The sequence below is a fragment of the Podarcis cretensis genome (genome assembly GCF_951804945.1).
Source record: "Podarcis cretensis genome assembly, chromosome: 15".
NCBI lineage: Eukaryota > Metazoa > Chordata > Lepidosauria > Squamata > Lacertidae > Podarcis > Podarcis cretensis.
This window is the reverse complement of record NC_137185.1, coordinates 15,088,598-15,116,421: the sequence shown is the minus strand read 5'-3', so window position 1 is coordinate 15,116,421 and position 27,824 is coordinate 15,088,598. Positions and strand designations below refer to the sequence as shown.

The 27,824-nt window shown below is 49.1% G+C and overlaps 1 protein-coding gene and 2 pseudogenes across 5 annotated transcripts; 2 read left to right on the top strand and 1 right to left on the bottom strand.

Moving 5' to 3' along the window:
- Nucleotides 1-478: 478 nt before the first annotated feature.
- Nucleotides 479-2,615, bottom strand: LOC307204499 (claudin-3-like). Its single transcript, XM_079956077.1, has one exon. The coding sequence runs from the start codon at nucleotides 2,503-2,505 to the stop codon at nucleotides 1,858-1,860; it is 648 nt and encodes a 215-aa protein (XP_079812203.1). The 5' UTR covers nucleotides 2,506-2,615; the 3' UTR covers nucleotides 479-1,857.
- Nucleotides 2,616-12,225: 9,610 nt separating this feature from the next.
- On the top strand, nucleotides 12,226-24,350 carry LOC307204469 (claudin-4 pseudogene; annotated as a pseudogene). 3 transcript variants are annotated; one of them, XR_013843933.1, is made up of 3 exons: nucleotides 12,240-12,345; nucleotides 20,487-20,614; nucleotides 23,218-24,350. The product of XR_013843933.1 is annotated as a claudin-4 pseudogene (transcript). The 3 variants fall into 3 exon arrangements; XR_013843932.1 differs by lacking the exon at nucleotides 20,487-20,614 and having other exon boundaries at nucleotides 12,226-12,345; XR_013843934.1 differs by lacking the exon at nucleotides 20,487-20,614 and having other exon boundaries at nucleotides 12,241-12,345; nucleotides 23,221-24,350.
- On the top strand, nucleotides 17,739-19,748 carry LOC307204471 (claudin-4 pseudogene; annotated as a pseudogene). Its single transcript has one exon. The product of its transcript is annotated as a claudin-4 pseudogene (transcript).
- Nucleotides 24,351-27,824: the final 3,474 nt, after the last annotated feature.

Genomic DNA, 27,824 nt, shown 5'->3' with positions numbered 1-27,824 from the left:
CGACTGCTAAAAACATTTTTGTTCAGACAAGCCTACCCAGACATGTAGAATGCAGGTGCATGTTTTATTCTGTTTTGCATTTATTGCTAATTTTATCTTTTGAATGTTCCAAAGAGTTGATTTATGGTTTTCATTGCTAATTTCATTGTTTTATTCTTTTTGCAAACTGTTTTGAGGATTATTGTTTTTATAAAAATCAAGAGGTATATGCATTTTGTGAATAAAATAAATATTTTCAGGGAGACCCACCATTTTCTTCTGATTTTAAACTCTTATTACTGGTTTTAATTTCTTTTTCGCTATGGGATCTCACAGTGGAGGGCAGCAAAGAAACCCAATTAATAAACACAATGACAACAGCAGCAACAGCAATAATAACAGTAAAACAAAGTTGGAGCAAAAGAACAACAGGGGAGCTCTGGAAATGTGGCCAGCCCAACTTGCCGTTTCTGGAAGAATGGAATTTGCCAGTCCTGGATTGTCAAGTACACCAGAGTTTTATTGGCGCAAAGAAAGTGGGATGGGGGATGAAAGAGAGACAGAAAATACCACATAACTTAGCATATCACAACTTAGCAAAAGAGGGAAGCAAAATTGCGTTCTTGCATGTGTAACAAAGTTCACCACCACCAACATTGTGTCTCCTTTCCAGAGGAGGGTTGAGGAGAAAAAGGTGACACGGATCCACTGCAAGTCAAGGTGAATTTTACTTGGCTTAAGCTGCCATTGGTGGCAGATGGTGACCACCGCTGGGCATCCTCAAGGAGCCAGACTTGCTGGGCCACTTGTTCCCTTGCGGCCGAAGGGAACTCACTCCAAAGGGCAGGAGGGTGTGACGAGGCAAAGGCTGTCGGCCATCTTTACCCCTCAGCTCAGCTACCTACAGCAAGCTTCCCCGCCTGAAGAAAATGCCTCAGGTGCTCAGACGCAGCCTCTCTCTTTTTGTTTTGGTTTGGTTTTTTGCCTCATAGCAACTGCTTTTCTTCAGCAGGACTGTTTGTTTTCTCTTGGATTTCTCTTCATTGCCTTGGGGCAAGAGATGGGAGCGTGGACTCTTTCCAAACTAGTCCCTGAAGGGTAAAGAGAGAGGAAGAGGTCTGCAGCCACTAACCTTCTGCCATTTTGCTGACGGAAAAAGACTGGCCGTTTTTGAGACCGGTTCAGCCTCCTTCTGTGCCCTCCCCAAAGTGGTCATTTTATCTTCTCAAAGCCTGTTTTCTTAACAACTGCCGACTTTCATTGGACCATTTCCCAACGCATATTGGCTCAGGAACAGACTCGGGGGGGGGGTCTCTTTCTGCGCCAGAAAATTATCACAGCCCTCCCCCACCCCTTGATTGGTTTCTCAAGTTACCCCTCCATGGAAAACAAAAAAACCCAAACCCACACAAAACAATCCATAGTAGAGAAAATGGAGGCTTAACACAAGGCTGGAACGGCATGAGGCAGGCCATCTGCGAGGAATCTCCCAGGCCTATACAAACCGTCGGCGGTTATGTCCTGGCCCCATGATGGGGACGAGAGGCAAAGTTTGAGCCATGGGGTTTGGGGGTTCAGTCTGCCAGGTGTTGGGTCAAAGTCCAATAAGGGAAGCAAGGAGTGTTCAGCTCAAAGGCAAACAACGTCCACACAAAAAAGGAGAGGACGACGGAGGCAGCCAAGTCCATTCCTCTACCAAGGATGACTTTCAGGTCCTCAGGCGCAAGTCCAGTCCCTAAAGGGCAAGCTGAGCAAAGTCTCTGAACATCTATTCTCCCTCTCAGCGGCTGCTCTTTCCTGGAGGAAGCAAAGGTGAGGGTCAGGAGAGTCCGGGTGGGCACCTCCAACTTCACCCTCGAACAGGGCTGCCCTCCCACTTCACACATAGTTCTTCTTGTCGTAGCTGGTTGCTATTGACCTGGGTGCTGCAGTGTAAGCCACATTGGTGGGTCTGTACTTGTCCTCCTTGGGGGGGCAGGAGCAGCAGAGCAAGGCGCCCCCAAAGAGAAACAAGGAGGCGGCTGCCCAGCCGATGTAGAGAGCCGCTCCCAGCTCTCGCTTCTGGGGTTCGGGAACCAAAACGTTGTAGAATTCGCGGATGATTGTGTTGGCCGACCAGCAGACCGGGATGAGGGTCACAACGCCGGCCAGCAGGAAGATTGCCCCGGAGACAATGGTGACTTTGGCCTTTACAGACTCTTCCTCGATGCAGCGGGTGCACTGAGCCCCAGTAAGGAAGAGGAGCACCCCGAATGCCCCAAGGACAATGGCGATGACTATCAGGGCTCGGGCGGCTTGGATGTCTGCCCCCAAAGCCAGCATGGAGTCGTAGACCTTGCATTGCATCTGGCCGGTGCTCTGGACCACGCAGCTCATCCACAGGCCCTCCCAGGTGAACTGAGAGGTGACGATGTTGTAGCCAAGGAAGGCGGTGACTCTCCACATGGGTAGCCCGCAGCACAAGATGGAGCCCACCCAGCCCAAGAAAGAGAGGGAGATGCCCCCGATCTCCAGGCCCATCGACATGTTGTTGCCGCTGCGGAGTCAGTCGCTGTTTCTCCAAGCACAGTGTCGCGGTGGCGGCCTGTCGCTCGCTTGGTTTCGGGCAGAGCCTTTGAGGAACCCAAGCTCATCAGGGTTGATTTATAACAGTTCTGCAGCCAGGGCGGGGTGTGTTAGCTCAGGCAGGGGTGTGGCGTCCCTAACGGACTCTCAACATGCCCTTTCCATGCTGTGAACATCCTCTTTCTGCGTTTGTTTGTTTGTAGAAATGGCATGCATGAAAGATGGCGCTTTGCTAAGGAGGGCAAAGCTGGAAACGGGCCCTGAATTCCAGCTGGTTGCTTGCCGTGACGATCTGGCTAGCAGGCGAGGGCAGGACCCATTTGTAGCAGAAGGCAGAGGCCATACCTGTGGGGGGGGGCTCTCTATCTGTGGGTCTTCCTTTGTTGAACCTCAGCTTGAAAGTGGATGTTGCTAAAGGTGTGCTTCTGGGCTGATTCATGTTGTTATGTGGCTCCCAGAGCTGCTATCAGGGGCGCCTTTTGCCTTGTGCTATAAGACAAGCAACTTGAAGCCCTCTTCAGACATGGGTGCAAATAGAGAGAGGTGCCACATCGGCCATTGGCAGGCAGTAGGAAGCCCCTCACTCATCTCGGCTTCCTATATAAATCAGAGGTGGGGAACCTGAGGCCCGTGGGCCAAAGCTGGCCTTCCATGCTTCTCTTTCTGGTCTGCGGGACTCTCTCCATGCCCACTACCTCACCTGCCCTGTTTCATGCTCCCCTTGAGCACCTTTTCCAGGCTAGGATGCATCCTTGAACTGTAATCATAGCTCCTGTTTGCCCAGATAGACGATGGAGAGATGCAGAAACCTCTGATTTTGTCTGGCTGGACCGTTGCGGACAATATAACATTAAGAGTTGCACCCGTTGTTCTGCCTACATTTGCCTCTAGTGATCATACCCAACATGGGCATGTGACTATGGAAAGTGTCCTACAGGGGGATGTTCCCCTTGAGTTTGAAAAGTTCCCCCATCCCTGGTACTCGGGTTAAGAACTTAATTCGTTCTGGAGGTCCGTTCTTAACCTGAAACTGGTTACCACTAGTGGTACCAAAACTAGGTACCACTTTAGCTAATGGGGCCTCCCACTGCCGCCCTATGGCAGTGATTTCTGTTTTCATCCTGAAGCAAAGTTCTTAACCTGAGGTACTATTTCTGGGTTAGCAGAGTCTGTAACCTGAAGCATCTGTAACCTGAAGCGTATGTAACCCGAGGTACCACTGTATATATATTGCCAGCTTCATCCTCTTTTCGTCTGTCCTAAAGAGCCTGTTGCACTGAGAGATCCTTTCGCACAAGGATGGGGAACCTCCAGATGTTGCTGGACTCCATCTCTCACCATCCCCTGCTATTGCTCATGCAAGTTATATCTGGAGGCTCAGAGGTATTCCCTGCCCTGCCTTTAAACATTAAACCGTTGGACTCAATAAGATTTCAAAGCATATGACCTTAATAGATGGTCAATAAATAAAGGTCCATATTTACATCATATGCACACCCACATGTATAGTGATACTTTCTTTTTTAAAAAAAACTAAACTGGTCAGAAGTCAGTCTCTGATTGACTCACTCACCGAAGGGCATCAGAGCTGCCAAGGGAATTTCCCAAAGGCTGGAAATCTCATGCACACATATAATCCCTGATTATAGAAAGCCTGGGGAATGAGACACCTTTATGGACGCTCACCCCAAATGGGTGCCACAAAACTCCTCCATAATACCAGCTGACCCCTCAGTCCATGGGATGCAGTCGCAGAAAAGTTTTCCCTTCACACACCACACCTAGGGAGCATTTGCAGTGGCAGAAAAATCCTGGAACAGCAACCACATATCACAGAATAGGGTCGCAGCAGTATGGGTGTCCCCCCCCCTCCATGCATGCTATGGTAAAGGACCACAGTTGCCCTGAATAGGGTGCCTGCTTGGCATGCAAGAGGTTCCAGGTTCAAGGCCCAGGTATGGATGGGCAAAATCTGTCCATTTTAGTTTCTCTAAGATTTCCCCCAATCTTCAGATCTCCACATTGGGGTGCAGATTTCTTTTTCTTTTATTAAGCTGCATTTCCAACTCCCCAAGGAGAAGGGAAGTTGCCACCTCGAGATGAGCACAAGACAATTTACATTTTTTTTTAAGTGCCTAAAAACTGAGATAGAACAGATGTATGATGGAATGCATAGGAATATAAGAAGCAGCTGCTGGATCAGGCCAGTGGCCCATCTAGTCCAGCATCCTGCCCTCGCGACAACCAACCAGATGCCCCAATGAGAAGCCCACAAGCGTGACCTGAGCACAACAGCAATTCTCCCTCCTTGTGATTCCCAGTTCATATTCAGAGGCATGCCTGCTTTGACAATGGAGGGAGGACATAGCCATTGTGGCTAGTAGCCATGGGAAAGAAACTAGGTGATCTATGGTCCATCCCCAGCTCTAAGAGACAACTGGCTGACCATTCTTGGAGTCAAGCATCCTGGACCACAAGCCTGCTCTGCCCTGGAGTTTATGTAAGTGCCGATGACCTCTGCAGCAGCCTTGTTTAACCAAGCAGCCCGAGCAAAGACGGTTTGTTTACAGTTGCTTTTATTCTACCCTTGAGTACATATTCCCAGGCGGTTTCTTATCAACAGTTTGGTTTCTCTATAGCTTTGTTGCCTCTTTAGGACCAGGAAACAGAGAGGAGGCGATGAACCATGTCCATTTTTCTTACGAGGCTGAAACCATTCCCTCGCCCCACGCCAACTTGTTGGAGGTGGGGAACCAGGAAGTGAGTGAGTTTCGCCCTCCGCATCACACAGCCCAGAGTTTTATGGAAAGGCAGAGCGATACCTTATAAAAAACCTTTTACAGTCTGGGGCATAAGAGATAGTTTTCTAAATAAGGCAAAGGTGTTTTTCAGCCAATATTTATCGGATGAAAATAGGGACGTCCTAGTTCATACCCTCCAGCATTTCTCTGATGAAAATAGGGACATCCTGCCATACCCTCCAACATGTCTCTGGTAAAAATAGGGGTGTCCTAAGAGAAAGCGGGACATTCTGACATCAAATCAGAAACTGGGATGAATCTGGGAGTGTCCCTAGAAAACAGGGATGCTTGGAGGGTCTGCTCACCCACAGAGCCTGATATATTATGTCATGTGTGGGAATTCAATACAATTAATTCATGGGCCAAACTGGACCCTGGCCCTTTTCTGGTGGACCAATGATTACCAGCTGGGTGTTGTGGTTCTGGTTGGTTGGGATGGGTCTTTGTCAGACCCATGTATGCAGTGATCTTAGACTTGGGACTTAACGGTCTTATGGGCCCCCTCTCTTTAGATGGTGTATGGCTTCACTTAATAATAATAATAATAATAATAATAATAATAATAATATCTTTATTGTCAATGTCCAACCTGTATACAATGAAATTAACCGAGCCTCCTGCCCTCCCCCCTGCCTGTTTGTACGACTGATTATGCTTCTATATCTCCTGCCCAAGGGTAGAAGATTAAAGAGGCGCTGGCTGGGGTGTGAATCATCCCTGATAATATTTCTCGCTCTCCTAAGGCAACGATACCTTGCGATGTCATCTAGCGGGCTCAGGGGACAGCCCATGATATCATGTGCTGTGTTCACCACCCTCTGTAGAGACTTTCTGTCCATGACTGTCAAGCCAACGTACCACACTGTGATACAATATGAGAGGACACTTTCTATTGTGGACAGGTAGAAGGAGATCATCAATTGTTGTTTAACATTGCTCTTTCGCAAGACCCTGAAAAAATGGAGTCTCTGTTGGGCCTTCCTAACCACCTGAATTATATTGTTTTTCCGCTATATATTTATATCAATTGTATACCACTTGAACAGTTATGGTTTCCCTCAAGGAATCCTGGGAACTATAGTTTGCTGTGGGTGCTAGGAATTGCCAGGGGATTTCTATCTCCCTCACAGGCCTACAATTCTCAGAGTTGCCTGGGAAGAAGGATTGACTGTTAGGCCAGTTTAAGTCTATGGAGTGGATGTGCCCTTAGGTCTCCAGAGGAGACCCTGCGGTTGTTTCGTGACCTGAGGATCATTCCTCAGTGGTAACACTGAAGCAGGTCTCCTCAGTCACCGCACACACCCCTCTGGAACGCCCACCCTTGAGTGGGGCATGAGGCGGAGACAGTCACGACCTTTAAACACTTCTTACAAACTTGTATGTTTACCCAAGCTTTCCTGGACTCTGACTCTTCCTTTTTTCTACATGGCTCTGTTTTTATTTGAGAGATATGCAGTGGTGGTTTCTTAATCTTATTCTTAATCAGGTTTTCAAGGTAACTGCATTGGACGTTACTTGCATTTTAATTGCCGCCATTGTATCTTTTATTGTAATTATTTGAAGCAGTATCATTTTAAAAAATTGAATAAATGCATAAATAAGTAAAGCTTCCAAATGCAGTAATTGTATGGGGGGGGGGGGGCTCATTCTCAGTCTGCTGAACAGAGGCCCCAACCTTTGCCCGAAAGTCCCACCTTGATGGCCCCAATAAACAAGCATCTTGTGAGATGCTTCTGAACGCTGCTGAGCAAGTGCGTGCTTAGCATAGGTCTCTTATAAACTAACCTCCTCCGAGGTGGTGAATTCTTGCTCTGTAAATTTAGAAGACACCAATGGGGCCTTAGGGAATTCCAGAAAGGATGGGGAGAGAAGCACAAATGAGGCTAAAGTGATCCTATCCTTTCCCAAGTGCCCGCGCTGCAACATCTTGTTGGCGCTTACAGGACTCTCGGTGGCTTATTGCTGCTTCAGACTAAGGTCACATCCACACCATACCTTTAGCAGGTATGGCTTCCTCTGAAGAATCCCAGGAGCTGCAGTTTGTTAAGTGTGCCGACTTCACAGACCTACAGTTCCCAGTATCCAAACTACAGTTCCCAAGATTCTCCATGACTGTTAAGAACAGCCTTCTGGATCAGGCCAGTGGCCCATCTAGTCCAGCATCCTCTTCTCACAGTGGCCAACCAGATGACCGTAGGAAACTCTCAAGCAGGACCCGAGCACAAGAGCCCTGTCTGCTCCCGTGGTTTCCAATAACTGGGATTCACCTGCTTCTGACTGCCAAGGCAGAGCACAGCTGTCATAACTAGTAGCTGCTGGTAGCCCTATGACCCTCTATGAATTTGTCCAGTCCTCTTTTAAAGCCATCCAAGTTGGTGACTATCGCTGGCCCCTGTGGGAATGAGTTCCATAGATTAACTATGCAATGTGTGAAGAAGTCCCTTCTTTTATCTGTCTTGAATCTTCCAACATTCAGCTTCATTGGCCATGCCATGCTTAATTTTATAAGCTTCTCTCATTTTATAAGCTTCTATCATGCTGCCTCATACAGTACTTGTCTTTTCTGTATGCTAAAAAGTACTAACCGCTGCAACCTTTCCTCCTAGGGGAGTCTCTTTTTCCTTTATGTTAAAGTGCTTTAAGGGGGCTTTAAATCTGTAGTATGAATGTGACCCAAGACATTCCCTCTCTTGAAATCTGGAGGCCCCACCTGGTTTCACTTCACCGTTTTCCCAACGGGACTTTCTGAACGCTGCTCCTCTCACGTATCATATTTGGGAGATGAGAGAGCCAGGACCTGAGTCATGACGGCTGCTCCTGGGTTTCGAATTTCTTCACTAGAGCACTGGTTTGCAAACATTGCACATATCACTCTTCCGTAACGGCTGATTTGCTGTTGCTTAAGAACGATGGCAGAGAGACAGGCGCTGGGACAGAGAGAGGGACGTTCTGGTTCACCTCCCTGAACCCCACGAGAATTCATGTGGACAAGCATCAATTAGAACAAACAGCCCCCACGTGGCCGTGTGTGTTCCTCACCAGCTGTGGTTCTGTGACATGTGGGGACTGAGGGAGGGAGGTAACTATGGGAGGTGGAGACCCAAATGGGCAGGTCTGCAGAAAGCAACCCAGTGAAAGATGTCTGCGGAAAAAGCGTGCCTGGAAGGAAAAGCATGTTTGTGTGTAGGCCTGTTCACTTGTGGACACTGGACAGGCCGTCTCTCTACACATCTGCAAGCTTTTGTGTGAAAGGGTGCGGAATCGTTGTACAGCTCAGCTGTTGATTACGGAGGACCACAGACACTACACTCATTGACGATTACCTGGGAATAACTGTACAGGTGTTGGTTCAACTAGTGTATACAAAGGCGCACAGATTGTACACTTGTTAAAGATATCATGTGGACACACCTTGTGTGTTTGGCTTTATCTAGAGAGTAATTTCCCTTACTGGTAAAGAAGCCTAGGAGAAAGAGGGCAGGAAAACCCCAGAAGTCATCAGCGAGCTTAAATGATCTCAGGGCATCACAGCATGGCAATCCATTGCCACCACAGAACTCTGGGTCACTAAACAAACAATTAGGGCACCCTTTACATGCTCAAGTGGGACGCGGGTGGCGCTGTGGGTTAAACCACAGAGCCTAGGACTTGCCAATCAGAAGGTTGGCGGTTCGAATCCCCGCAACGGGATGAGCTCCCGTTGCTTGGTCCCTGCTCCTGCCAACCTAGCAGTTCGAAAGCACGTTAAAGTGCAAGTAGATAAATAGGTACTGCTCCGGCGGGAAGGTAAATGGCATTTCTGTGCGCTGCTCTGGTTCACCAGAAGCGGCTTAGTCATGCTGGCCACATGACCCGGAAGCTGTACGCCGGCTCCCTCAGCCAGTAAAGCGAGATGAGCGCCACAACCCCAGAGTTGGTCACGACTGGGCCTAATGGTCAGGGGTCCCTTTACCTTTACCTTACATGCTCAAGTAGCAATTTTTGTCATTTACTAGAAAAGGGGTATTTGGGAAAGCAAGTTCAAGACGTTTTTACTGAGGAGGAGCAATAACATTCTGCCAAAGTGGGGTAACTGAGAAACCCTCCATGCTCTGGCAAATGGTTGGGGAGATAACAAGGCTTTCAAGTTGGTTTGAAACAGCTTATCAAAGAGGAAGTAGGGGAAAGGTTTACAATTTTATGACTGTCAGCTGGTCTGAACACATTGGATATGATGCTTGGTCCTGCTCACTGACCACAGCAATAAAGATTTGAATTGATTTGGGTATTATCCTGTTTGTTTGTTTCTGTTTGTGAATCACTTCCTGTGAAACATCCTGGAGCACCTCAACAATGAAAAACTCTCAAAAATAAAACATATATAAAACAATTTTATGTATAAAGGCAATTAAAACATTTTCATACACACACGCACACACAAAAACATATATCAGATTAAGACAATTCTATATACGAGAACAATTTCAAATTGAATACGAGTTCAGACTGGGATAAAGAATCCCCACTGAAAAGGTTTGTTGGAAGAGGAATGTCTTGAATAGACCCCAGAAAGACAATAAGAACTTGTCTGCATGGCATTCCAGAGGGCAGGTGCTACCACACTAAAAGCCCTGTCCCAATATTGTATGTATGCAGCAGACCTCCTGGTGGGCCCACCTGCTATTTGGGGTGGGTGGGTGTAGTTACCAAGAATCAACACATCTGCTGGCATTTTGGGACTCTCTTTGGGGGAGTGGCCATGTGGGCTATAAGGTGAGCCCTCCCCTACTTCTGAAAGTCACTGCTAGGGATGGGGGAGAAATTTGAGCCCACTCATATTCGAAGCCGAACTTAGCAAATCTGTGTTTTGTGAAATAACTTGCAACCTGAAATGCAGCCATCCTTTGGAATCCTAGGGATATGAGAGATTTCTCCCTGCTGTACATAATGTTATAGGCTTAGTGGGGGAGGGGGTCAATCTGGATGACCCTTCAAAAGCTATGTCTTGGGGATTGCCCTGGAATTCTAATGGGGAGGGCAGATCAGTTGGGATGTTAATGCTGCGAGTTCCTCCATCCTATGCTCAGGTTGTATATATGTGTAAACAAAACTATATAATCCGAAAGATACTGCAGACTCTGCTGACCCTTTTCCCAAGGAAACATAGGCGCCGACTCCATGGGGCCTGAGGGGGCCTGAGCCCCCTCAAAAATTCGTTTGGGGGGGCTCCGCCCCCCCCAATAATTTAAGAAAATTATTAGTTATATTATGCTTTGTAAAATCACAAAATTATGTTGGTATTTTTTATTTTCCTTGTTTGACGATAGTTACCTTTTAAAATACATTCAGTAATGAGTTAAAACAAAGCCACTCCCGATCTAGAGAGGGGGTGGGGTTGCGGGCTCTCGACCCATCAACAATCTCGCGGGGCTGGCGTCAGCCCCGCGAGAAGCGGGGATTCCCCCTAGCTCATTAATATTCACCGCCCACGGCGGCAGCCAATCGGCTGCCGCAAAGGGCGGGCCCTCACAGGTTCACTTAAGGTCGGGGCAGCCCGGGGCTCGCCCCTTTCGTTCCCCCAGCAGCAGCGGTTTGGAGGTCTTGGGCCCCCCCAATATTTTTTATAAGTCGGTATGGGCCCCCGCCCCCCCAATATTTTTTATAAGTCGGCGCCCCTGCAAGGAAACTGAACCTGGATAGGTGCTAGAACCTAGTCTCTTGCTGCTCAGAGATTGGGGAACATGCAACACTGGTGTCAGAAGTGGGCTTCCTGGAGGAGGAAGTATGAGCCCTTCCATCCCATGCTCAGGTTGTATATATGTGTAAATAAAGCCGTATAATCCTAAAGACACCACAGTCTCCACCTACCTTCATTCCACAGAAACCAAAGTCTGAGTAAGTGCTGGAACCCCTAGATTCTCTTGCTGCTCAGAGATTGGGCTGTGTGTTACAATATCTATCATGTTCCCAGCTCTTACCTATTTTCTAAACATCATTATTACTATTATTATTATTATTATTATTATTATTATTATTATTTCACCATTATTATTATTTCAGCCAGCCTGGTGCAGTGGTTACAATGCTGGACTAGGACTTGGGAGAGACCAGGGTTCAAATCCCCGACTTGGCCATGAAGATCACTGGGTGACCTTGGGCCAGTCACTGCCTCTCAGCCTAATCCACCTCACAGGGCTGTTGTGGGAATTAAACGAGGAGGGCGAGAACCATGCACGCCACCTTGAGCTCCTTAGAGAACAAAGTGGGATATAAATGCAATATATCCGTCACAAAATAAAAAATAATCAAAGAGGTATCTGGGGTGGGAGTTACTCTCTGTGACAGCTGCTGCAGGAATTCCTGAGCGTGCACAGACATTCTCTCTCCCCCCCCCCCCCTCTCTCACAGGAGAGCCAGTGTGGTGTAGTGGTTAAGAGTGGTAGACTCATAATCTGGTGAACTGGGTTCGCGTCTCCGCTCCTCCACATGCAGCTGCTGGGTGACCTTGGGCCAGTCACACTTCTCTGAGGTCTCTCAGCCCCACTCACCTCACATAGTGTTTGTTGTGGGGAAGGAAGGGAAAGGAGAATGTTAGCTGCTTTGAGACTCCTTCGGGTAGTGATAAAGCGGGATATCAAATCCAAACTCTTCTCAAGGATTCACTGTTGCAAGGCAGGATGAGTTGGGAAACAGGAGCTCAGCCATGCAGGTCTTTGGTTGCACTCACGTCCTCGCTGGGCCTCCTTAGCCAAAGCTGCCTCCTTCCCTTCCCTCCAGGACGGGCTGTTGATTCCAGGCACACATTCCGCACACCTGCTCTTGATCCCCTGTGGCTTTCTCCGCCTCCCCTGGCGACCTGCCTGGCCCTGCCTTCCCCTCTCAAGGAGCTCGCTCTGCAGCTCCACTCCATGCCCAGGGAGAGACCCCTGCCAGCCGCCCCTTCCCTTCCCTCCCGTCCCCTCCCTCCCTCCGCCATCTCCTGGGATCCTTTGCTCGCTGGAGGCCGCAGAGAGCTCCGCAGGTGAGTGGACCTCCCCCCATTTCCCCATCCCGGCCATGTCCTGGCCCAGCTGGGCATTTCAGGGGCTCAGCAAACAGGGGGCTAACCTTCAGTCTGCCTGAAGCACCCCAGATTGCCTTTGCAAAGGAAGAAGAGGTTTCTGGGCATCGGCGCCATGGGCCCAGCTGTTGTGGGTTGGGTCAAATGCTGCCTGAGACAGGCTGGGATCCCACCAGAGAGAGACTGGCACCCCACAGGGGTATTTCCACATGCTCATATAGATTCATAGAGTTGGAAGGGACCCCGAGGATCATCAAGTCCAACCCCCTGCAATGCTGGAATATGCATCTGCCCCTTATGGGGACTGAACCTGCAACCTTGGCATTACCAGCACCATGCTCGAACCAACTGAGCTATCCAGCTGATAGATTGCTCAGTATCATTTCTCCCCAGATCAGCCTTTGTGTGTTCAGGTAGTCTTTGTTTGTTCTGAGAACTACCAAGTCAGACCCTTGGGTCCATCTAGCTCAGTACTGTCTACACTGACTGGCAGCTGCTCCCTGGGGTTTCAGGTGCAGGGGTGTCTCCAGGGAGGGTCTCCCAGCCCTGTCTGAAGATGCCAGCGATTGAATCTGTCACCTTCTGCCTGCAAAGGAGGTGCTCAACAACCGAGCTAAGATTCCAGTTCCAAACCAAGGGCTGCTTTATAGAGGATTGTAGAAATCTGCCATATACTTCAACAGACCCTTGGTCCATCTAACTCAGTACTGTCTGCACTGACTGGCAGCAGCTCTCCAAGGTTTTAGACAGTGAATCTTTTCCCCAGCCCTATTATGAGATGTCACTGAGGATTGAACCTGGGTCCTTCTGAATGCAAAGCAGATGCTCTACATTTCTTTATCTATGGATATTCCAACTCAGATCCCACTTTTGTTTTCCTGAGCCATCATCCTTGATTTGCTGCTGGCTCTTAGGCCTGGCACTGTCCTGGTTGACTTAGCCTTGGTCAGGTGGAAGTGACGGCAGTGACCTGGCCTTACACATTAATCTCCTTTCCTGAGCTTTGACCTCTCCAGTTTGTTTTTTGTGGGACAGTTCCACCTTTGGTGACATTTCCTGTTGACAATCTTCCTGGCTGCTAAGATAAGCTGTTCAGATGCTGTGTTTGCAAGACCTGAGCTGCACTGCAAACCACTTTGCCTGGATCGAGTCAGCTCACGCTCGACAAGTGCTGCAGAACTTTCGAAAACATATTGAGTTGTGGAGAGGGTCTGTTCTAAGGCCTTGGGAACTCCGCAAACAGACGGAAATGAATAACTAGGTCAGCGCTATGGTTTTGCAAGCAGAACTGACGGCATGGGCCTTCTCAGAACAGTGTCACCATTACTGGTGTATGATGACTACTAGCTGCTAACTCGTTCTCAGAGCCAAAACTAAACCGCCCAAGCAAGGAAGTATCAGCAGGCTTGCATGAACCTCCAGTTTTGCAAAAGTATTGCAAATATTTAGAAAATAAACCCCTAAGGGAGAGGGAACCTCCCCAAACAGCCCACAAAGACGTAAGAAGAGCTTGCTGGAACAGGCCAATGGCCCATCTAGTCCGGCACCCTGTTCTCACAGGGGCCAATCAGATGCCCCAATGGGAAACCCACAAGCAGGATTCCAGCACAAAAGCACCCTCCCCTTCTATGGTTTCCAGCAACTGGGATTCAGAAGCATTGCTGCATCCAACTGTGAAGGCAGAGCACAGCCATCATGACTAATAGCCCTTGATAACCTCATGCCCAATGGGATGCGGGTGGCGTTGTGGGTTAAACCACAGAGCCTAGGACTTGCCGATCAGAAGGTCAGCAGTTCAAATCCCTGCAACAGAGTGAGCTCCCATTGCTTGGTCCCTGCTCCTGCCAACCTAGCAGTTCGAAAGCACGTCAAAGTGCAAGTAGATAAATAGGTACCGCTCTGGCGGGAAGGTAAACGGCGTTTCCGTGCACTGCTCTGGTTCGCCTCAAGCGGCTTAGTCATGCTGGCCACATGACCCGGAAGCTGTACGCCGGCTCCCTTGGCCAATAAAGTGAGATGAGCGCCGCAACCCCAGTCGGCCACGACTGGACCTAATGGTCAGGGGTCCCTTTACCTTTACCTAATCTGATGCCCTGCAAGCATCCCGGAGAAAATGGCCACTGTGAGAAGAGCATGCTGGACTGGATGAGCCACTGGCCTGATCCAGCAGGCTCTCCTTATGCTCTTAGTTCCATCGCCTGCATGCCATAAGCATGGAGGGCAATGCCGGGCAGAGATCTCTGGAAGCCAACAAGCTGTGCAGATCCCTCGCTGGCCCTTGTCCAACCTTTCATGACAAAGAACTTTTCATTCTCGGCCCCTGCCCTTCACATTCCTTTGCCAGAGTATGTTCCTAGATAAGTATGCCTTGAATACCTAAGAATTCGCCTTCTCAAAAGGAACACCCGCACATTTCCTCTTGCAAATAAATCTCCCCAACAGAGTGTTGCACACTTAATGCACCCCGAGTGAGCCACACACTGTTTTCGCCAGGCATCTGAATGCATTACCTTTACTTTATCTTCATCATCTATTCAACGTACATCCCGCCCTTCCTCCCTAAGGAGCCACGGGCAAGAAACTGATCAACAACAACATTGTTTGGAAACATCATGCAAACAGCTTTAAACAATTGCATTCACTCAGCTGGTAGTTTCAGTGTTGTCTGGGACAGTGTCTTTCTGCCAGCCAAGGCCGGGGTAAAACATATTTTTTTAAAAAAATCCCACCTGAAAGTTAATAATGAGGGAGGCAGATGCACCTCACGAGGGAGAGCATTCCAGAACCAGGGAGCCACCACTGAAAATGCCCTGTCATGGGTCAACATCAACCAGGCAGCCCAAAGAGGGTGGGTGGGGATATTGGGCAGCCCGCACCCCAATGTTATCTACTTGGTCTATGTCGCTCCATGAAAATGTGAAGAATTAGAGCATGAGAGTGTTGGTCTAGGACTGTGGAGACCCAGATTCGAAACCCGCAAGCAGGACCTGAGCACAAGCACCATCTCCCCTTGTAGCAGTTCCCAGCAGCTGATGTCCAAAACATTACTGCCTCTAGCTGTGGATCCATGCTAGCCTTCTCCTATGAGAATACGGGGGGGGGGTGTCTTTCCAGTACTCCGCTTGTGAGCTTAACAATGTGCTCAACCTTATTAGGGCGGTCACTTGATTAAAGAGATCTTATCCGATTCACCGCATCGCTTTTGGGGCTGTGATCCTAAAGATGTTTACAAGGGAAGGAGTGGATGGCAGCAGGTTGCCTTGAGTGGAGCCACCCTCCACGTTCCCTGGCTTCTATTTCCACAGACCTCTGAGATGATGGCTTGCTGGCTGCTGCTGCTTCTGTTGTGCGGTGTGTCTGGTAACATTCACTGCCCAGACCGGTTTGGTGCTTTCAGTGGCAGGGGCGTGGCCCTGCTGCTTGTGGACCTCACGCCTTCCAAGGAGGACAAGACGATGTCTGGAGCAGACTGCATGGAAATGGGAGGGCCATTGACCTAGATAGCTTGCTCTCATAACACTGGCTGGCAGCAGCAATGTCTCTCTGTGGTTTTAGGCAGGGAGTCTGTTCCCCAGCTCTACCTGGAGATGCCAGCAGGGATTGGACCCAGGACCTCTTGCATGCAGAGGAGATGCTCTACCGGCCAGAACTACAGCCTTTCCTCTATAAACAGCCCAAGGCTCCAGTCCTCATTGTTCTGACTAAAGGTTTAACACAGGAAGCTGCCTTTTGCCAAGTGAAACCACTGGTCCATCTGGCTCAATATTATCTATACCGGCTGGCAGCAGCTCTCCAAGGTCTTAGGGAGTCTTTTCCCAGTTCTGCTCGGAGATGCCAGCAGGGATTGGGCGCTTTGCATGCAAAGGAGACGCTGTGTCCCACCCTGCTTGGTAATCCAATTGCTCCTGCTTTTCCTGATTGAACCTGGGAGCTTTTGCAAGCGAAGCTGATGCTTTGTCACAGAGCACCAGTCCTTCCCAATCAGGAATGTAGAAAGCAGTCCAACTTTCCACCTAGTTCAGTATTGCTCACACTGACTAGCAACATGCAAAACAGGAGCTCAGTTACAGAGCTGCAGTCCTCCGCCTTTCCATCATCTCCTACGTGATTCTTTTTGAGCTGGAGATAAATTTTGGGACTTTCCTTACTGAAAGCAAATCATCTTTCCCTGAGCTACACACCTGGCTCCTGTCAGAAGCTTTCCTGTGGATTAGAGCCCACTTTTACCTAAGGCAGGGAACACGTTCCTCTATTGTCAGGTGTATCTCTATGCACAAATGGGTGATAAGGAAGCAAAATGGCAAAGGTTGGCATTAAATGGCAATGGCATGCAACAGGTACAGTCCGTGGCAAGTCGATCAGAGCCGAAACAGCAGCAAAAAGACCATTTGAAGCAGCTGTAATTAGTGACAACGGAAATCATTTCTATGTGGTGGAAAATAGAGCCAGAGCTGAAATACTTGCAAAATGAACCCAGTGGACCTTCACATCCCAAGAGAATCACCTTAGCACTGCTGAGTAAATCAGCCCCTGGAGTGGGATAGGAAACTGTTGTCTTGATTCAGACCTGAATGCATCGAATCAAACTATTCAAGAAGTTAATCTAAGAACATAAGAAGATACCACTGGATCAAGCCTATCTAATCCAGCATTCTGTTCTTGCAGTGGCCAGCCATATGCCCCAATGGGAAACCTGCACGCAGGATTTGAGCACAAGAGCTCTCTCTCCCATCTTGGCATTTCCAGGAACTCATATCCAGAAGCATTAATGCCTCTGACCATGTAAGCAGAGCAGAGCCATCATGGATATTGAGTCACTGATAACCTTATCCGCATTGAATTTGTCCAATCCTCTTTTACAGCCATCCAAGTTGGTGGCCATCACTGCCTCCCGTGGAAGTGATTCCATCGTTTAACTATTTGCGGCGTGAAGGACTTCCTTTTCTCTGGCCTGAATCTTCCAGCATTTAGCTTGATGGCATGTTCATGAGTTATAGCATTATGAAAGAGGGAGAAAAAACTTTTCTCTATCCTGCAGTGCAGGAGGTTGGATTAGATGGCATTTTGGGTCCCTTTGAGTCACTTTCCCCATGCCATGCATAATTTCATAAGTGTCTATCCTGCCAACTCTCACTCACTTTTCCCCTGAACTATGGTGCCCCAAACACAGCAAAATCTTCACACCTATGGGAGTGGCTCCATCTCTGTATCATTCCGGATGCCCTTTTCTGAACTTCCCCCAGCTCTGCAACACCTTTTGTATTCAACAGCATCCAGCCAGCCTCTTTCACCCATCCCATCTTATCCCTGGCTGGTTTCCCCAAGCGATACAGGAACAGGGAAACTCAGCCCTCTCATCCCAGATGTGCCGCAACGATCCCAGCCTATATGATGCAGAGGAATCCCGGGGAACAGGTTTGAGCCTCTGGGTCCTCTCAGCCAGGATGGAGCCAGGAAACTCCACCCACTGTTGCAGCCTATAATTTCCCCAAATTTCCCCACCTGCCTTACACTCCCAAGTCTTCCCGTTCACCATTCGGCTGCAGGTGCGCAGCAGGGGAGACCAAAGTTCCAGAAGCCATGGCCTCCATGGGAATCCAAGTCCTGGGCATCTCCCTTTCCATCATCGGCTGGCTGGGCTCACTTGTGTGCTGCATTCTCCCCATGTGGAAAGTGGCCATCTCCCAGGAAGACAACATCCTGCTCTCCAAGCGCATCTGGGAGGGCCTGTGGATGAACTGCGTGATGCAAAGCACTGGGCAGATGCAGTGCACACAGTACGAGGCCATCCTGGGCCTGCCACAGGACATCCAGGCCGGCCGAGCCCTGGTGGTCATCGCCATTGTGCTGGCGGTGGTGGGCACCTGCTTCGCCATCCTGGGCGGCAAGTGTACCAACTGTGTGGAAGAGGAAGCCCCCAAGGCCCGGGTCATCATCGCGGCTGGTGTCTTCTTCATCCTCTCAGGATTCCTGCTTCTCATCCCCCTCTGCTGGACCACCCATGCCATCATCCAGGACTTCTACAACCCCATGCTCGCCTACAATCAGAGGCGGGATTTCGGGCCCTCCTTGTTCATCGGCTGGGCCTCCAGCAGCCTCCTGATCATTGGCGGGGCCTTGCTGTGCTGCAACTGCCCTCCAAAAAGTGAGAAGTCGTATTCAGCAAAGTACATGGCGGCGCGGTCAGGGCCTGCCAGTAACTACGTCTAAGGACCGTCCCCTTCTCCTGAGGGACCTTTCCACCATGAAGGCGACTGAGTAGGTTTTACTGCAGATGGAGAGGGACCCTCCTTCGCTGCCTGAGTCTCTCTCCCACCCCCTGCACTTTGTGTCTTGACTCTGGAAGCAGGCCTTTGTTTGCTGTGCCCACCGAATCCTAAAACGGGAACGCGGCTAGGTTGACCACCACCCACCTACCCAAAGCAGGCCGGGAACTGGCTTCCGTCACACCGCCTTTGAGCTGCAGAAGCAGAGTGAGCTTCCAAACCACCCGGCGGATGTTAGATTTCTAAGCTGGACTGCAGCTTTTGAGGGAAGCTTCCTTGTGACTTTGAGACTCAAGAGCCACAAAGGGATGGGACTAACAGCCCCAGGATGATGGGGGTTAAGGGTTTGTGTGTGTCTCTGTGTTCCAGGAGCATTTCTGGGTTTGCCTAGGATTGGAAGCTGCATCTCGCTACCTGGCTTGGAACTGTGGAGTGGCAGGGGGAAGCCAGTGAGAGTTTGGGTGCTAAGACTCTGCATTGTGGCGTTGTGGTTAGAGTGACAGGTTAGGAACTGGGAGAGACCAGGGTTCAAATCCCCACTTGGGCACAAAGCTCACAGGATGCAACCTTGGGGATCAGTCGCTGCCAGAAACGTTGTATTTGGGGCTAGGGACCTCCAGAGACTCTTCAGGATGCTCCGGGTCAATTTCTGAACCTCTTTCCCTCTGGTTAGTGGCTCTAGCCCATTATTCAGTCAGTATCCTTTGGGGGAAGTGGGTGTTTTGACCTATGCTGGCCTTCTTAGTGTGGCACCCTTCCATCAGTGCCCCCAGCCAGCAGAGCTGTGTGCTCCCATCAGCTACAGTAACATCCAACTATCCTGTTTTCCGTGGCTCAAGCAATGCTCTGATCTCTCCTTTGACAGCCAGACTTTTCATATTCTGCCTCTGCCTGAATCAGGGATGCCCGAGTAGGAAGAGGGGGAGAGAGGTGGGAGAGAGACAGAGAGATAGAGAATCTCAAGTTAGGCATTCTGGTGTGTGTGCGTGTGTGCGTTTCAGTATCTTATTTTTGCATTTTCAAATTGCCTTTTATTTGATTGTAAATTCCATCCAGCAGCCTAGAAATGCTTTGAATAAATAACAAAAAAGAAGCATACATTTCCGTCCTCTCCATTCCACGTACCATACTCCTTTCATGCAATTTCTTTACATCATTTCTGCACTGAGGGGAAAATGATTCACTTTCTCATTAACGGTTGCAAGATCTTCTATCATCTTCTTGGGGCTGTGATGTTTAGCCTGTTAAGGGAGCCAGCTGTGGTGTAGTGGTTAGAGTGTCAGTAGGACCTGAGAAAGACCAGGGTTCAAATTCCCCATCACCCCTGAAACTCACTTTGGGCCAGTCACTCACTCTTAGCCTCATCTACCTAGCAAGGTTGTTGTGAGGATTAAATGAGGAGGAAGAGAACCATGTAAGTCACTCTGAGCTCCTTGGAGAAAATAGGTGGGATATAAATGTCACAAATAAATATTAAATAAATTATGGGGGCTCTTGTGCCCCTTTTTCAGGGATTGTTTTCGATCACTGACCCTTATATATTTCTCTTCAGTTGTTTTTTGCTAGATCATTAACAACCTTGAAGTCCTGAGGGGGGGGGGGGAATGAATAAACACTGGCTTGTGTCTTAAGGGCACAGAGAAATTTGGTTTGGTTTGCATTTCAAGTTGAGCCTGATTTGCTCTCCCGAAACATTTTGCAAATCAAAAAAGTCATCCTTTGAAATCTGCAGCTCTCTGAATTTTGCACAACCAAATAATGTGTACATGAGGGGAAAGGGCACGTTAAAAAATGCCAACATTCATGTAAATAATATTAAAATGCATTATATTGCAGGGGGTTGGACTAGATTACCCTTGAGGTTCCTACCAACTCTACAAATCTATTATTCCGCAATCATTTTGTAGCTACTTCCCCCACCTCCACGATATCCTTTCTGTTAGGTGGGGCAACAAGAACATCAGGTAAATATTCCTAATAGGACTGAACCATCTTTCCGGCTGCTTAGCGGGTGGGCAGGCAGGGAAGTGGGCGAGTCTTTTAGTAACCTGATTGCTCTGACACCTTTGTGTTGGCACATTGGTAATTCCAAGGAAGAGGAAGAAGACACCGTATACCAGACCAGGGCATGTGTGTGTGCCAGGGGTGGGGATAGAACTGGTTTTGAGAGGTAAAGAGCTGAGATAGGTCTCTTGAGTAAGGAGAGGGGAAGTTTTGAGTTTGCAAACAGCCCAGAGGAACATCAGAAGCTGCCTTGTATGGAATCAGGTCATGAGCTCATCTAGCTTGGCACTATCTAAAGTGATGGGCAGGATTTCAGACTGCAGCCTCCTGTGGAAATGAGTTCCATGGTTTAACTATTTGTGGCGTGAAGAAGGACTTTATTTGTACTGAATCTTCCAGCATTCAGATTAATGACATGTCCTTGAGTTCTAACATTATGAGAGAGAGAGAGAACACATTCCAGTCAAGCCCCATCAGCAGACCAGATGAGAAACTTAAGCAAAGCAAATGCTCGAAAGGAAATGTTTTCTCTCTGACTTTCTTCTCCCCTTCTCTCTCTTTTTGATGCGCTAAACATTCACAGTAGAAAACCTGATCAGTCAATGGGGCATGGTCTGCAGATGCCGGTCTTATCCTGGTTGGGATGTCTTGCTTCAGCATTATAGCGGGGGACACAGATAGATCTGAAGTCCATGTTTCTATAAAATATAAGCCATTTGGAGCTGTGTGGAGGGGGGGCGGGCAAGTCTCTATATTAGTCTGTCTCCATCCTTTCAACATAAACAGTTCCATACTATCTGCAGGGCCCTGCGGCCTTCTGAAGACTCCCAGCAGACAGCAGAGAAAATGGCGAGAGCCACAGTTTAGCACATGGGTAGGCAAACTGAGGCCTGGGGGCCGGATCCGGCCCAATCGCCTTCTAAATCTGGACCGCGGTCGGTCCGGGAATCAGCGTGTTTTTACATTAGTAGAATGTGTCCTTTTATTTAAAATGCATCTCTGGGTTATTTGTGGGACATAGGAATCCGTTCATTATTTTTTTCCTCAAAATATAGTCCAGCCCTCCACAAGGTCTGAGGGACAGTGGACCGGCCCCCTGCTGAAAAAGTTTGCTGACCCCTGGTCTAGCAACATCATTCTGGAGTGACAGCAGGTTCTTTCCTTACACCTACAGCTTCTTTCTTAGGTGGAAATGTTTTTGAACACCAGATGTTTTTGAACAACACTGTTCCCATGCGAGGGCTGAGGCAGGCAGGCCGTCCCTTGCCTCAGGCCGCCTCATGGCTTCACATCGGCCGCCATCTTGGGTGGGAGGGCAAACAGAGAGAGGGTGCGGAAGGAGGCACTCCTCCCTCATGGCCAGCGCCACAGAAGGAGACTCTTGCTCAAGAGGTGGCAATGCAATGCAGACTCCATGGGAGCGCTTGGGCCTCCTCCTCTCTGAGCCGGAAGCCGAGACTGGTCTCCTAGGGCTGGCGGCAGCTGAGCTACAACCCCCTGAACTACACCCCCTCGCACCCACTCCCTGCCAGGTGTGGCGGCCAGAAAAACAGGCTGTGGGCCTGCTCAAAGGCGGCTGCATTTGGGGTGGAGGTGTTTGCTGAGATCTCTTTGATAACTCAGTAAATGATTGCTCCATCTTCCCACCTGGCAAATTTGAACCTGTATACAAAAATGGAGCGGGATCTGAGAAGTAAATAACTTAATATTCATCTCTCGGCGGCAGCCTGGGGCTGTGTTGCCGAATCCTGGAAAACCTTTAATAATTTGGATTGCTGGTGCTCTAGGGTTTGGCAAATTGCCCTTCTTGAAATGCTATCTCATAAGCTAAAAGTATCTAAGGGGCAGAGCTCAAATGACTGTATATGTACGGTCTGTGTGTGTGTGTGTATGTATGTATGTATGTAGTGCTTTTTTCTAAAAAAATGTTTAGGGGTGCTCTCATTTTGACTCAAGAAAATCACCATTTTATAGTTCAAATTGGGGAAAATAAATACAGTAAATGGACAAAAGTACAAAGATTCACAAAATGTTTAGGGGCATGCGTACCTGTGTACCCCCAGAAAAAAAGCTCTGTAGGTAGGTAGGTAGGTAGGTGTGTGCATGTAAACAGCCAGAGCTGTTTAGCTTCTTTGAATAAAGAGTCAACTTCACTGAAACCGGGTGTTTTATGGCTGACCTTCTCCTGACTTTGGCTCCTGACAATATACAGTGGAACCTCAGTTTTCAAGCATCTCGGAAGTCAAACGTTTCGGCTTTTGAACGCCAAAAACCTAGAAGTAACTGCTTTGATTTTCGAACGCTTTTCAGAATCTGAATGTGCCACATGGCTTCCGTATAGAGTTTTCTGGGCAGAAATGCTTCCGGAAATGCATGCTTCAGCTTTCGAATGTTTTGGAAGTCAATCGGTCTTCCAGAACTGATTACGTTCAAAAACTGAGGTTCTACTGTATTCAGAATCCCCTCAATCTGCCCTTGAAAAGTTTGGGAAGCTTTATCTGGCATTCTCCCAACCCCAAGGCTCCTGCTTCCAACCTAACCGCCCTCTGTGCTGTTTCCCCAGCAGGGGGGAGCACGATGGCGGTCTTGGCCTTGCAGATGGGAGGCCTGGTGCTGTCGGTCCTGGGCTTCCTGGGCGCCATCTTGGCCTGTGCCATGCCCATGTGGAAGGTGACGGCCTTCATTGGCTCCAACATCATCGTGGCCCAGGTCTTCTGGGAAGGGCTGTGGATGAACTGCGTCTATGAGAGCACCGGCCAGATGCAATGCAAGGTTTACGACTCCCTGCTGGACCTCCCCGCTGACCTTCAGGCAGCCCGCGCCCTGGTGGTGGTCTCCATCGCCATCTCTGCCCTGGCCCTGCTTGTGGCCATCACCGGAGCTGAGTGCACCCGCTGCGTGGAGGACCCGGAGGCCAAGGGGAGAGTCTCGGCAGTGGCCGGTGGGGGGTTCATCCTGGCCGGGCTGACTCTGCTTGTCCCCATCTCCTGGTCTGCCAGCGCCATCGTCAGCAATTTCTACAACCCCCTGGTGCCCGAGGCCTTGAAGCGAGAGCTGGGCATCTCGCTGTACGTGGGATGGGCAGCCAGTGCCCTCCTGGTCTTCGGAGGGGCCATGCTGTGCTGCCACTTCCCACAGAAGGGGAGCACCAAACCTTACCCAGTGAGATACTGGGCTGGGGGGAGGCACTCCACCCCGGGCAGCTATGCCCGGAAAGACTATGTTTGACTGCTATGTGGGGGCGCACCTCTCGCTTCAGGAGGGGAAAGGTTTCTCACTTCTATAGGATTTGTGCAGGGGGAGAGCAAAGAAGCTGCATGTTGCTTCTTGCAAGTCACTCCTTGCCAGAGTATAAACTCAGGGGGCGTTTGGTACTAAAGGGACACTCATCCCTGGCATGACCCATGATCAGGGAATGGTGGGAGTTGTAGTCAGTCCAGCAAGATCTGGAAGGCCACCGGTTCTTCAGCCATATCAACCTTCGGCAGATCGAATCACATACCCTCCCAAGTGTCCCTGTTTTCCAGGGTCAGTCCCAAATTACAGAAGCAGTCCCAGTTTCTGTTTTGATCCCACAATGTCACGATTTCCCTTTTTCCTCCCCTCCACGTCTTGGAAAACAATTAAAAGTGGCGTGTGTGTAGTAGCTGCAAAAATGGAGTCCTGTTTATACTGAAAATAAAATTCCTGCACCAACTGAAGGAAATGGTGAAGCTGGTGTATGAAGCCTTGAAGGAAAATGTCGCCAATCCACTTAAAATTGCAAGGCTTCAGCAGCGAGCCATTTTTCGGAAACGTGTTTATTCCTTGATTGTAAATGGAGCCTTACACTGTCTACTGTAGAGCAGTGAGTCCCACTGTATTCAATGGAGCTTACTCTCAGGTAAATGGGTAAAGACTGTGCAGCTTCACACTGAAATCCTAAGCATTTTTACTCAGATCTAAGTCCCATTGAGTTCAATGGGATTTACTCTCTGGTATGTTCCTGATCATTCTCACACTTACTATTATTATATCATTATCATTATCATTATTATCATCATATTAGTATTATATCCTGCCTTTTTCCCTGATAGGAAGGCAGTTTACAGCTTAATTTTTTTCAAATTCCATTTATCTGTTGAAGCTGTTACACACATTCCCTTCCCTCGCACCTTTTTTTCTTTACAATAGTCCTGTGAGGTAGGTTCAACCGAGAGGTTGTAATTGGCTCAAGGTGACCGATGAAGATGTGAATATGATGTATATGTTTGCAGCAAGATCAAATGTAGGAGAAGCTTCTTGATGTGGAAGAGAATGTCAGAGAAATGTCGGAGGATATGGAATCATGGAATCACAGAATCACCGAAATAGAGTTGGAAGGGGCCTCATCGCGTCCAACCCCACTGCTATGCAGAAGCCACAGCTAAAGAATCCCTGACAGGCCCGCATCCAACCTCTGCTTAAAAACCTTCAACAAAGTAGAGCCTTTCTGAGAGAGTCAGTTCCATGTTGCTGGACACCCAACTTCCATCAACCCAAGCTAGCATGAGGCTGTGTAACATTTCCAAAAGCATAAATGTGCTCGCACGCCTTTGTTCAGCTTCTGCAAACCTCACCCACATTCATCCTGTAAAAAGAGAGGAGGGAGAGAGGTGTCCTCCCTATGTAAACTTTGGTGTTTTAAAATAAGCAGTGACTCCTCAAAAAAGAGCACAAGGAAGTTGGTGTAAACCAGGTGCAAAATGCAAATAAAAATCAACTTTAATGGAGCACTGATGTATCACCGCAGGGCTGTGCTGTGGCAATCTTGCCTTAAAGGCAAGAATCCCATTTGGCCGGGGAGACTCCCAAGCTGGGGCTTTTCTGCCCACAAGGAAGCTGTTGGAGCCAAGAGGTCCTGCAGGAAGTCAGTATTTATCTGGAGCCTTGATCTCCTCTAAATGGCCCACACCCATTGTTCTTTAGAAGGCATGCATGCACATTGTATTAAATCGCCAGGACCTGTTTTTATATATCCTTCTCTTCTCTATTAGGCTAAGTCAACTTTAGTTAAGCCCTTTACAAAAAGAAGCATTTTCTCTCTCTCTTTCTCGGCCATCCCTTCCTCCCTTGCAGACCTGCCAAACTGAGTTATAACCCTCTTTTGCCCATTGGGGAACCGAGTTTGGCAACACGGAACTCACCCTTATCCATATTTCTGCAAGGATCTGCCGCTTTCAAGGCCCTTGTTTCAGATTGTTTGGAGAAAGAAGGTGCAAACATTCACACATTTGGGCTTCCTTCCCCACCCTCCTCATTTGGATTTAATATTTCTCTAGTTCCACCATTTTCTGAGGGTTTGTAGAGACTGTCCTGGGTATATAGGGTGTTGGGGGGGGAGCACCTCTGGTGGGGAACAGATTGTGCTCCTTCCGGGGTAGCTTGTCCACCTTTGGTCCCCACCCTGTACTCAACTCTCACCTGCAACTCCCAGTGGCCACATGTGACAGCAGCCACACCCCTGCAATGGCTTCGACTGGCTGCCTATACCCTCATGAGGGTAGCTGGTGGGTCTAAAACCCTTGGCGAGTTAGGGGCTTTTCCTGCATGCAAAGACAGGCTCCAGAAGATTGAACGGACGAGACCAGCTGTGGGTCCAATGGCCAAGAAGGCAGTTTCTGCACGTGCCGCAGAAGAAAGTGAGGGGCAGATGGGACTCTTCAACCTGGGAAGGGAGCCCATCTAGGAGAAGGGAATGTCTGATCCTAAACCTCTGCTGTCTTGCAGGATATCTTCGGGAGAAGAAAGGCTAAGGACAGGGGCATCTTAGCCACAGAGGCTAGTGGCACAGGGCTCCAGGGTGCAAAATTCTGGAGGGTGCCAGGGAAGAGGCGGAGGCTGGATGCACCTCCTCCCGGCATCAGCTCGCCACCCTTGCCCACCCTCCACCATGCAGCCAGCTGAGCTGGGAGCCGCCGCGTCCAGCCTCTGCCTCTTCCCCGCAGGAGGAGCTGCACTCAAGCCTCTGCCCGCCTCCTTCAGCCCCGCAAAGCTGGCCTCATTGCCGGCAGCGCCGTCCTCCCTAAAAAGGTCGGCAACTCCGGGAAAGGGCGGGTGCCAGAGGGATCTTCGCACCACGGCACCGGATATGCTTAAGACGGCCCTGGCTAAGGAGTAAACTCTACTCAAAACTGGAGTGGAGTCCCTGAGACAGTTGGATGGCACCTTGTATGCCTCCTTCCAGCAACTCCTGCAGCCAAGCTGGTGCCAAAAGTATTGCTCTTCTTTTCTTTGGACCACATCAGTGAGGCTGAGAGGGGGGTCTTGTCATCTGGGCAGCCCTGGACCTTCATACACGCTTGTGCCCTGGGAACGTCACTTTGGTGCTACCAATGCAACAGTTTGACTTCACCCCTGGAGGTGCACTCCATTGTCTCTCGAGACAGACAAATGCCAACAACAGAAACTGTCTACGAACATCTTAAGAGCGTAAGAAGAGCCTGCTGGACGAGGCCAATGGCCCATGTAGTCCATATGTAATAATGTACACGCAATGACCCATCTAGTCTAGCATCCTGTTCTCACAGTGGCCGACCAGAGAAGGAAAGGGCTATCAGTGGCTAACTAGTCACGATGACTATACTCTTCCTTCCCAGTTTGAGGCAGTAAACCCTCTGAATACCCTTTTCTGAAAACCACAGGAGGGGTAAAGGGCTCTTGTGCTCAAATCCTGCTCTCAGCTTTCCCCACAGGGATCTGTTCAGTCACTGTGAGGACAGGATGCTGGACTTGATGGGCCATTGGCCTGATCCAGCAGGCTCCATTTATGTTCTTAAGGCTGGTGCCCTCCCTGCCTTCTCAATGACTCTCCGCTCTCCTGTTCATTTTCAAGGTCCTTAACCAGGTATCCTTCCAGCTACGAATGTTTGCTTATTTTGGTTGCTAGGAGAAGCAATACCAGGGCCAAACTAACAAAGGGTATATTGCCTGAGCTACAAATGAGGAACAATGAAGGAAAAAACCTCACCACCACACACTTCCTTTTATTGCACCGAAAACTGATTTTGCTCAGAAACCTTAATGCCTCATTCATACCATGCATTTAAAGAACTACGATACCACATTAAACTCTCAGGGCTTCCCACAAAGAATACTGGGAAGTGTGGTTCGTTATGAGAGCAGACAGTTGCTAGGTGACCTCCAATTCCC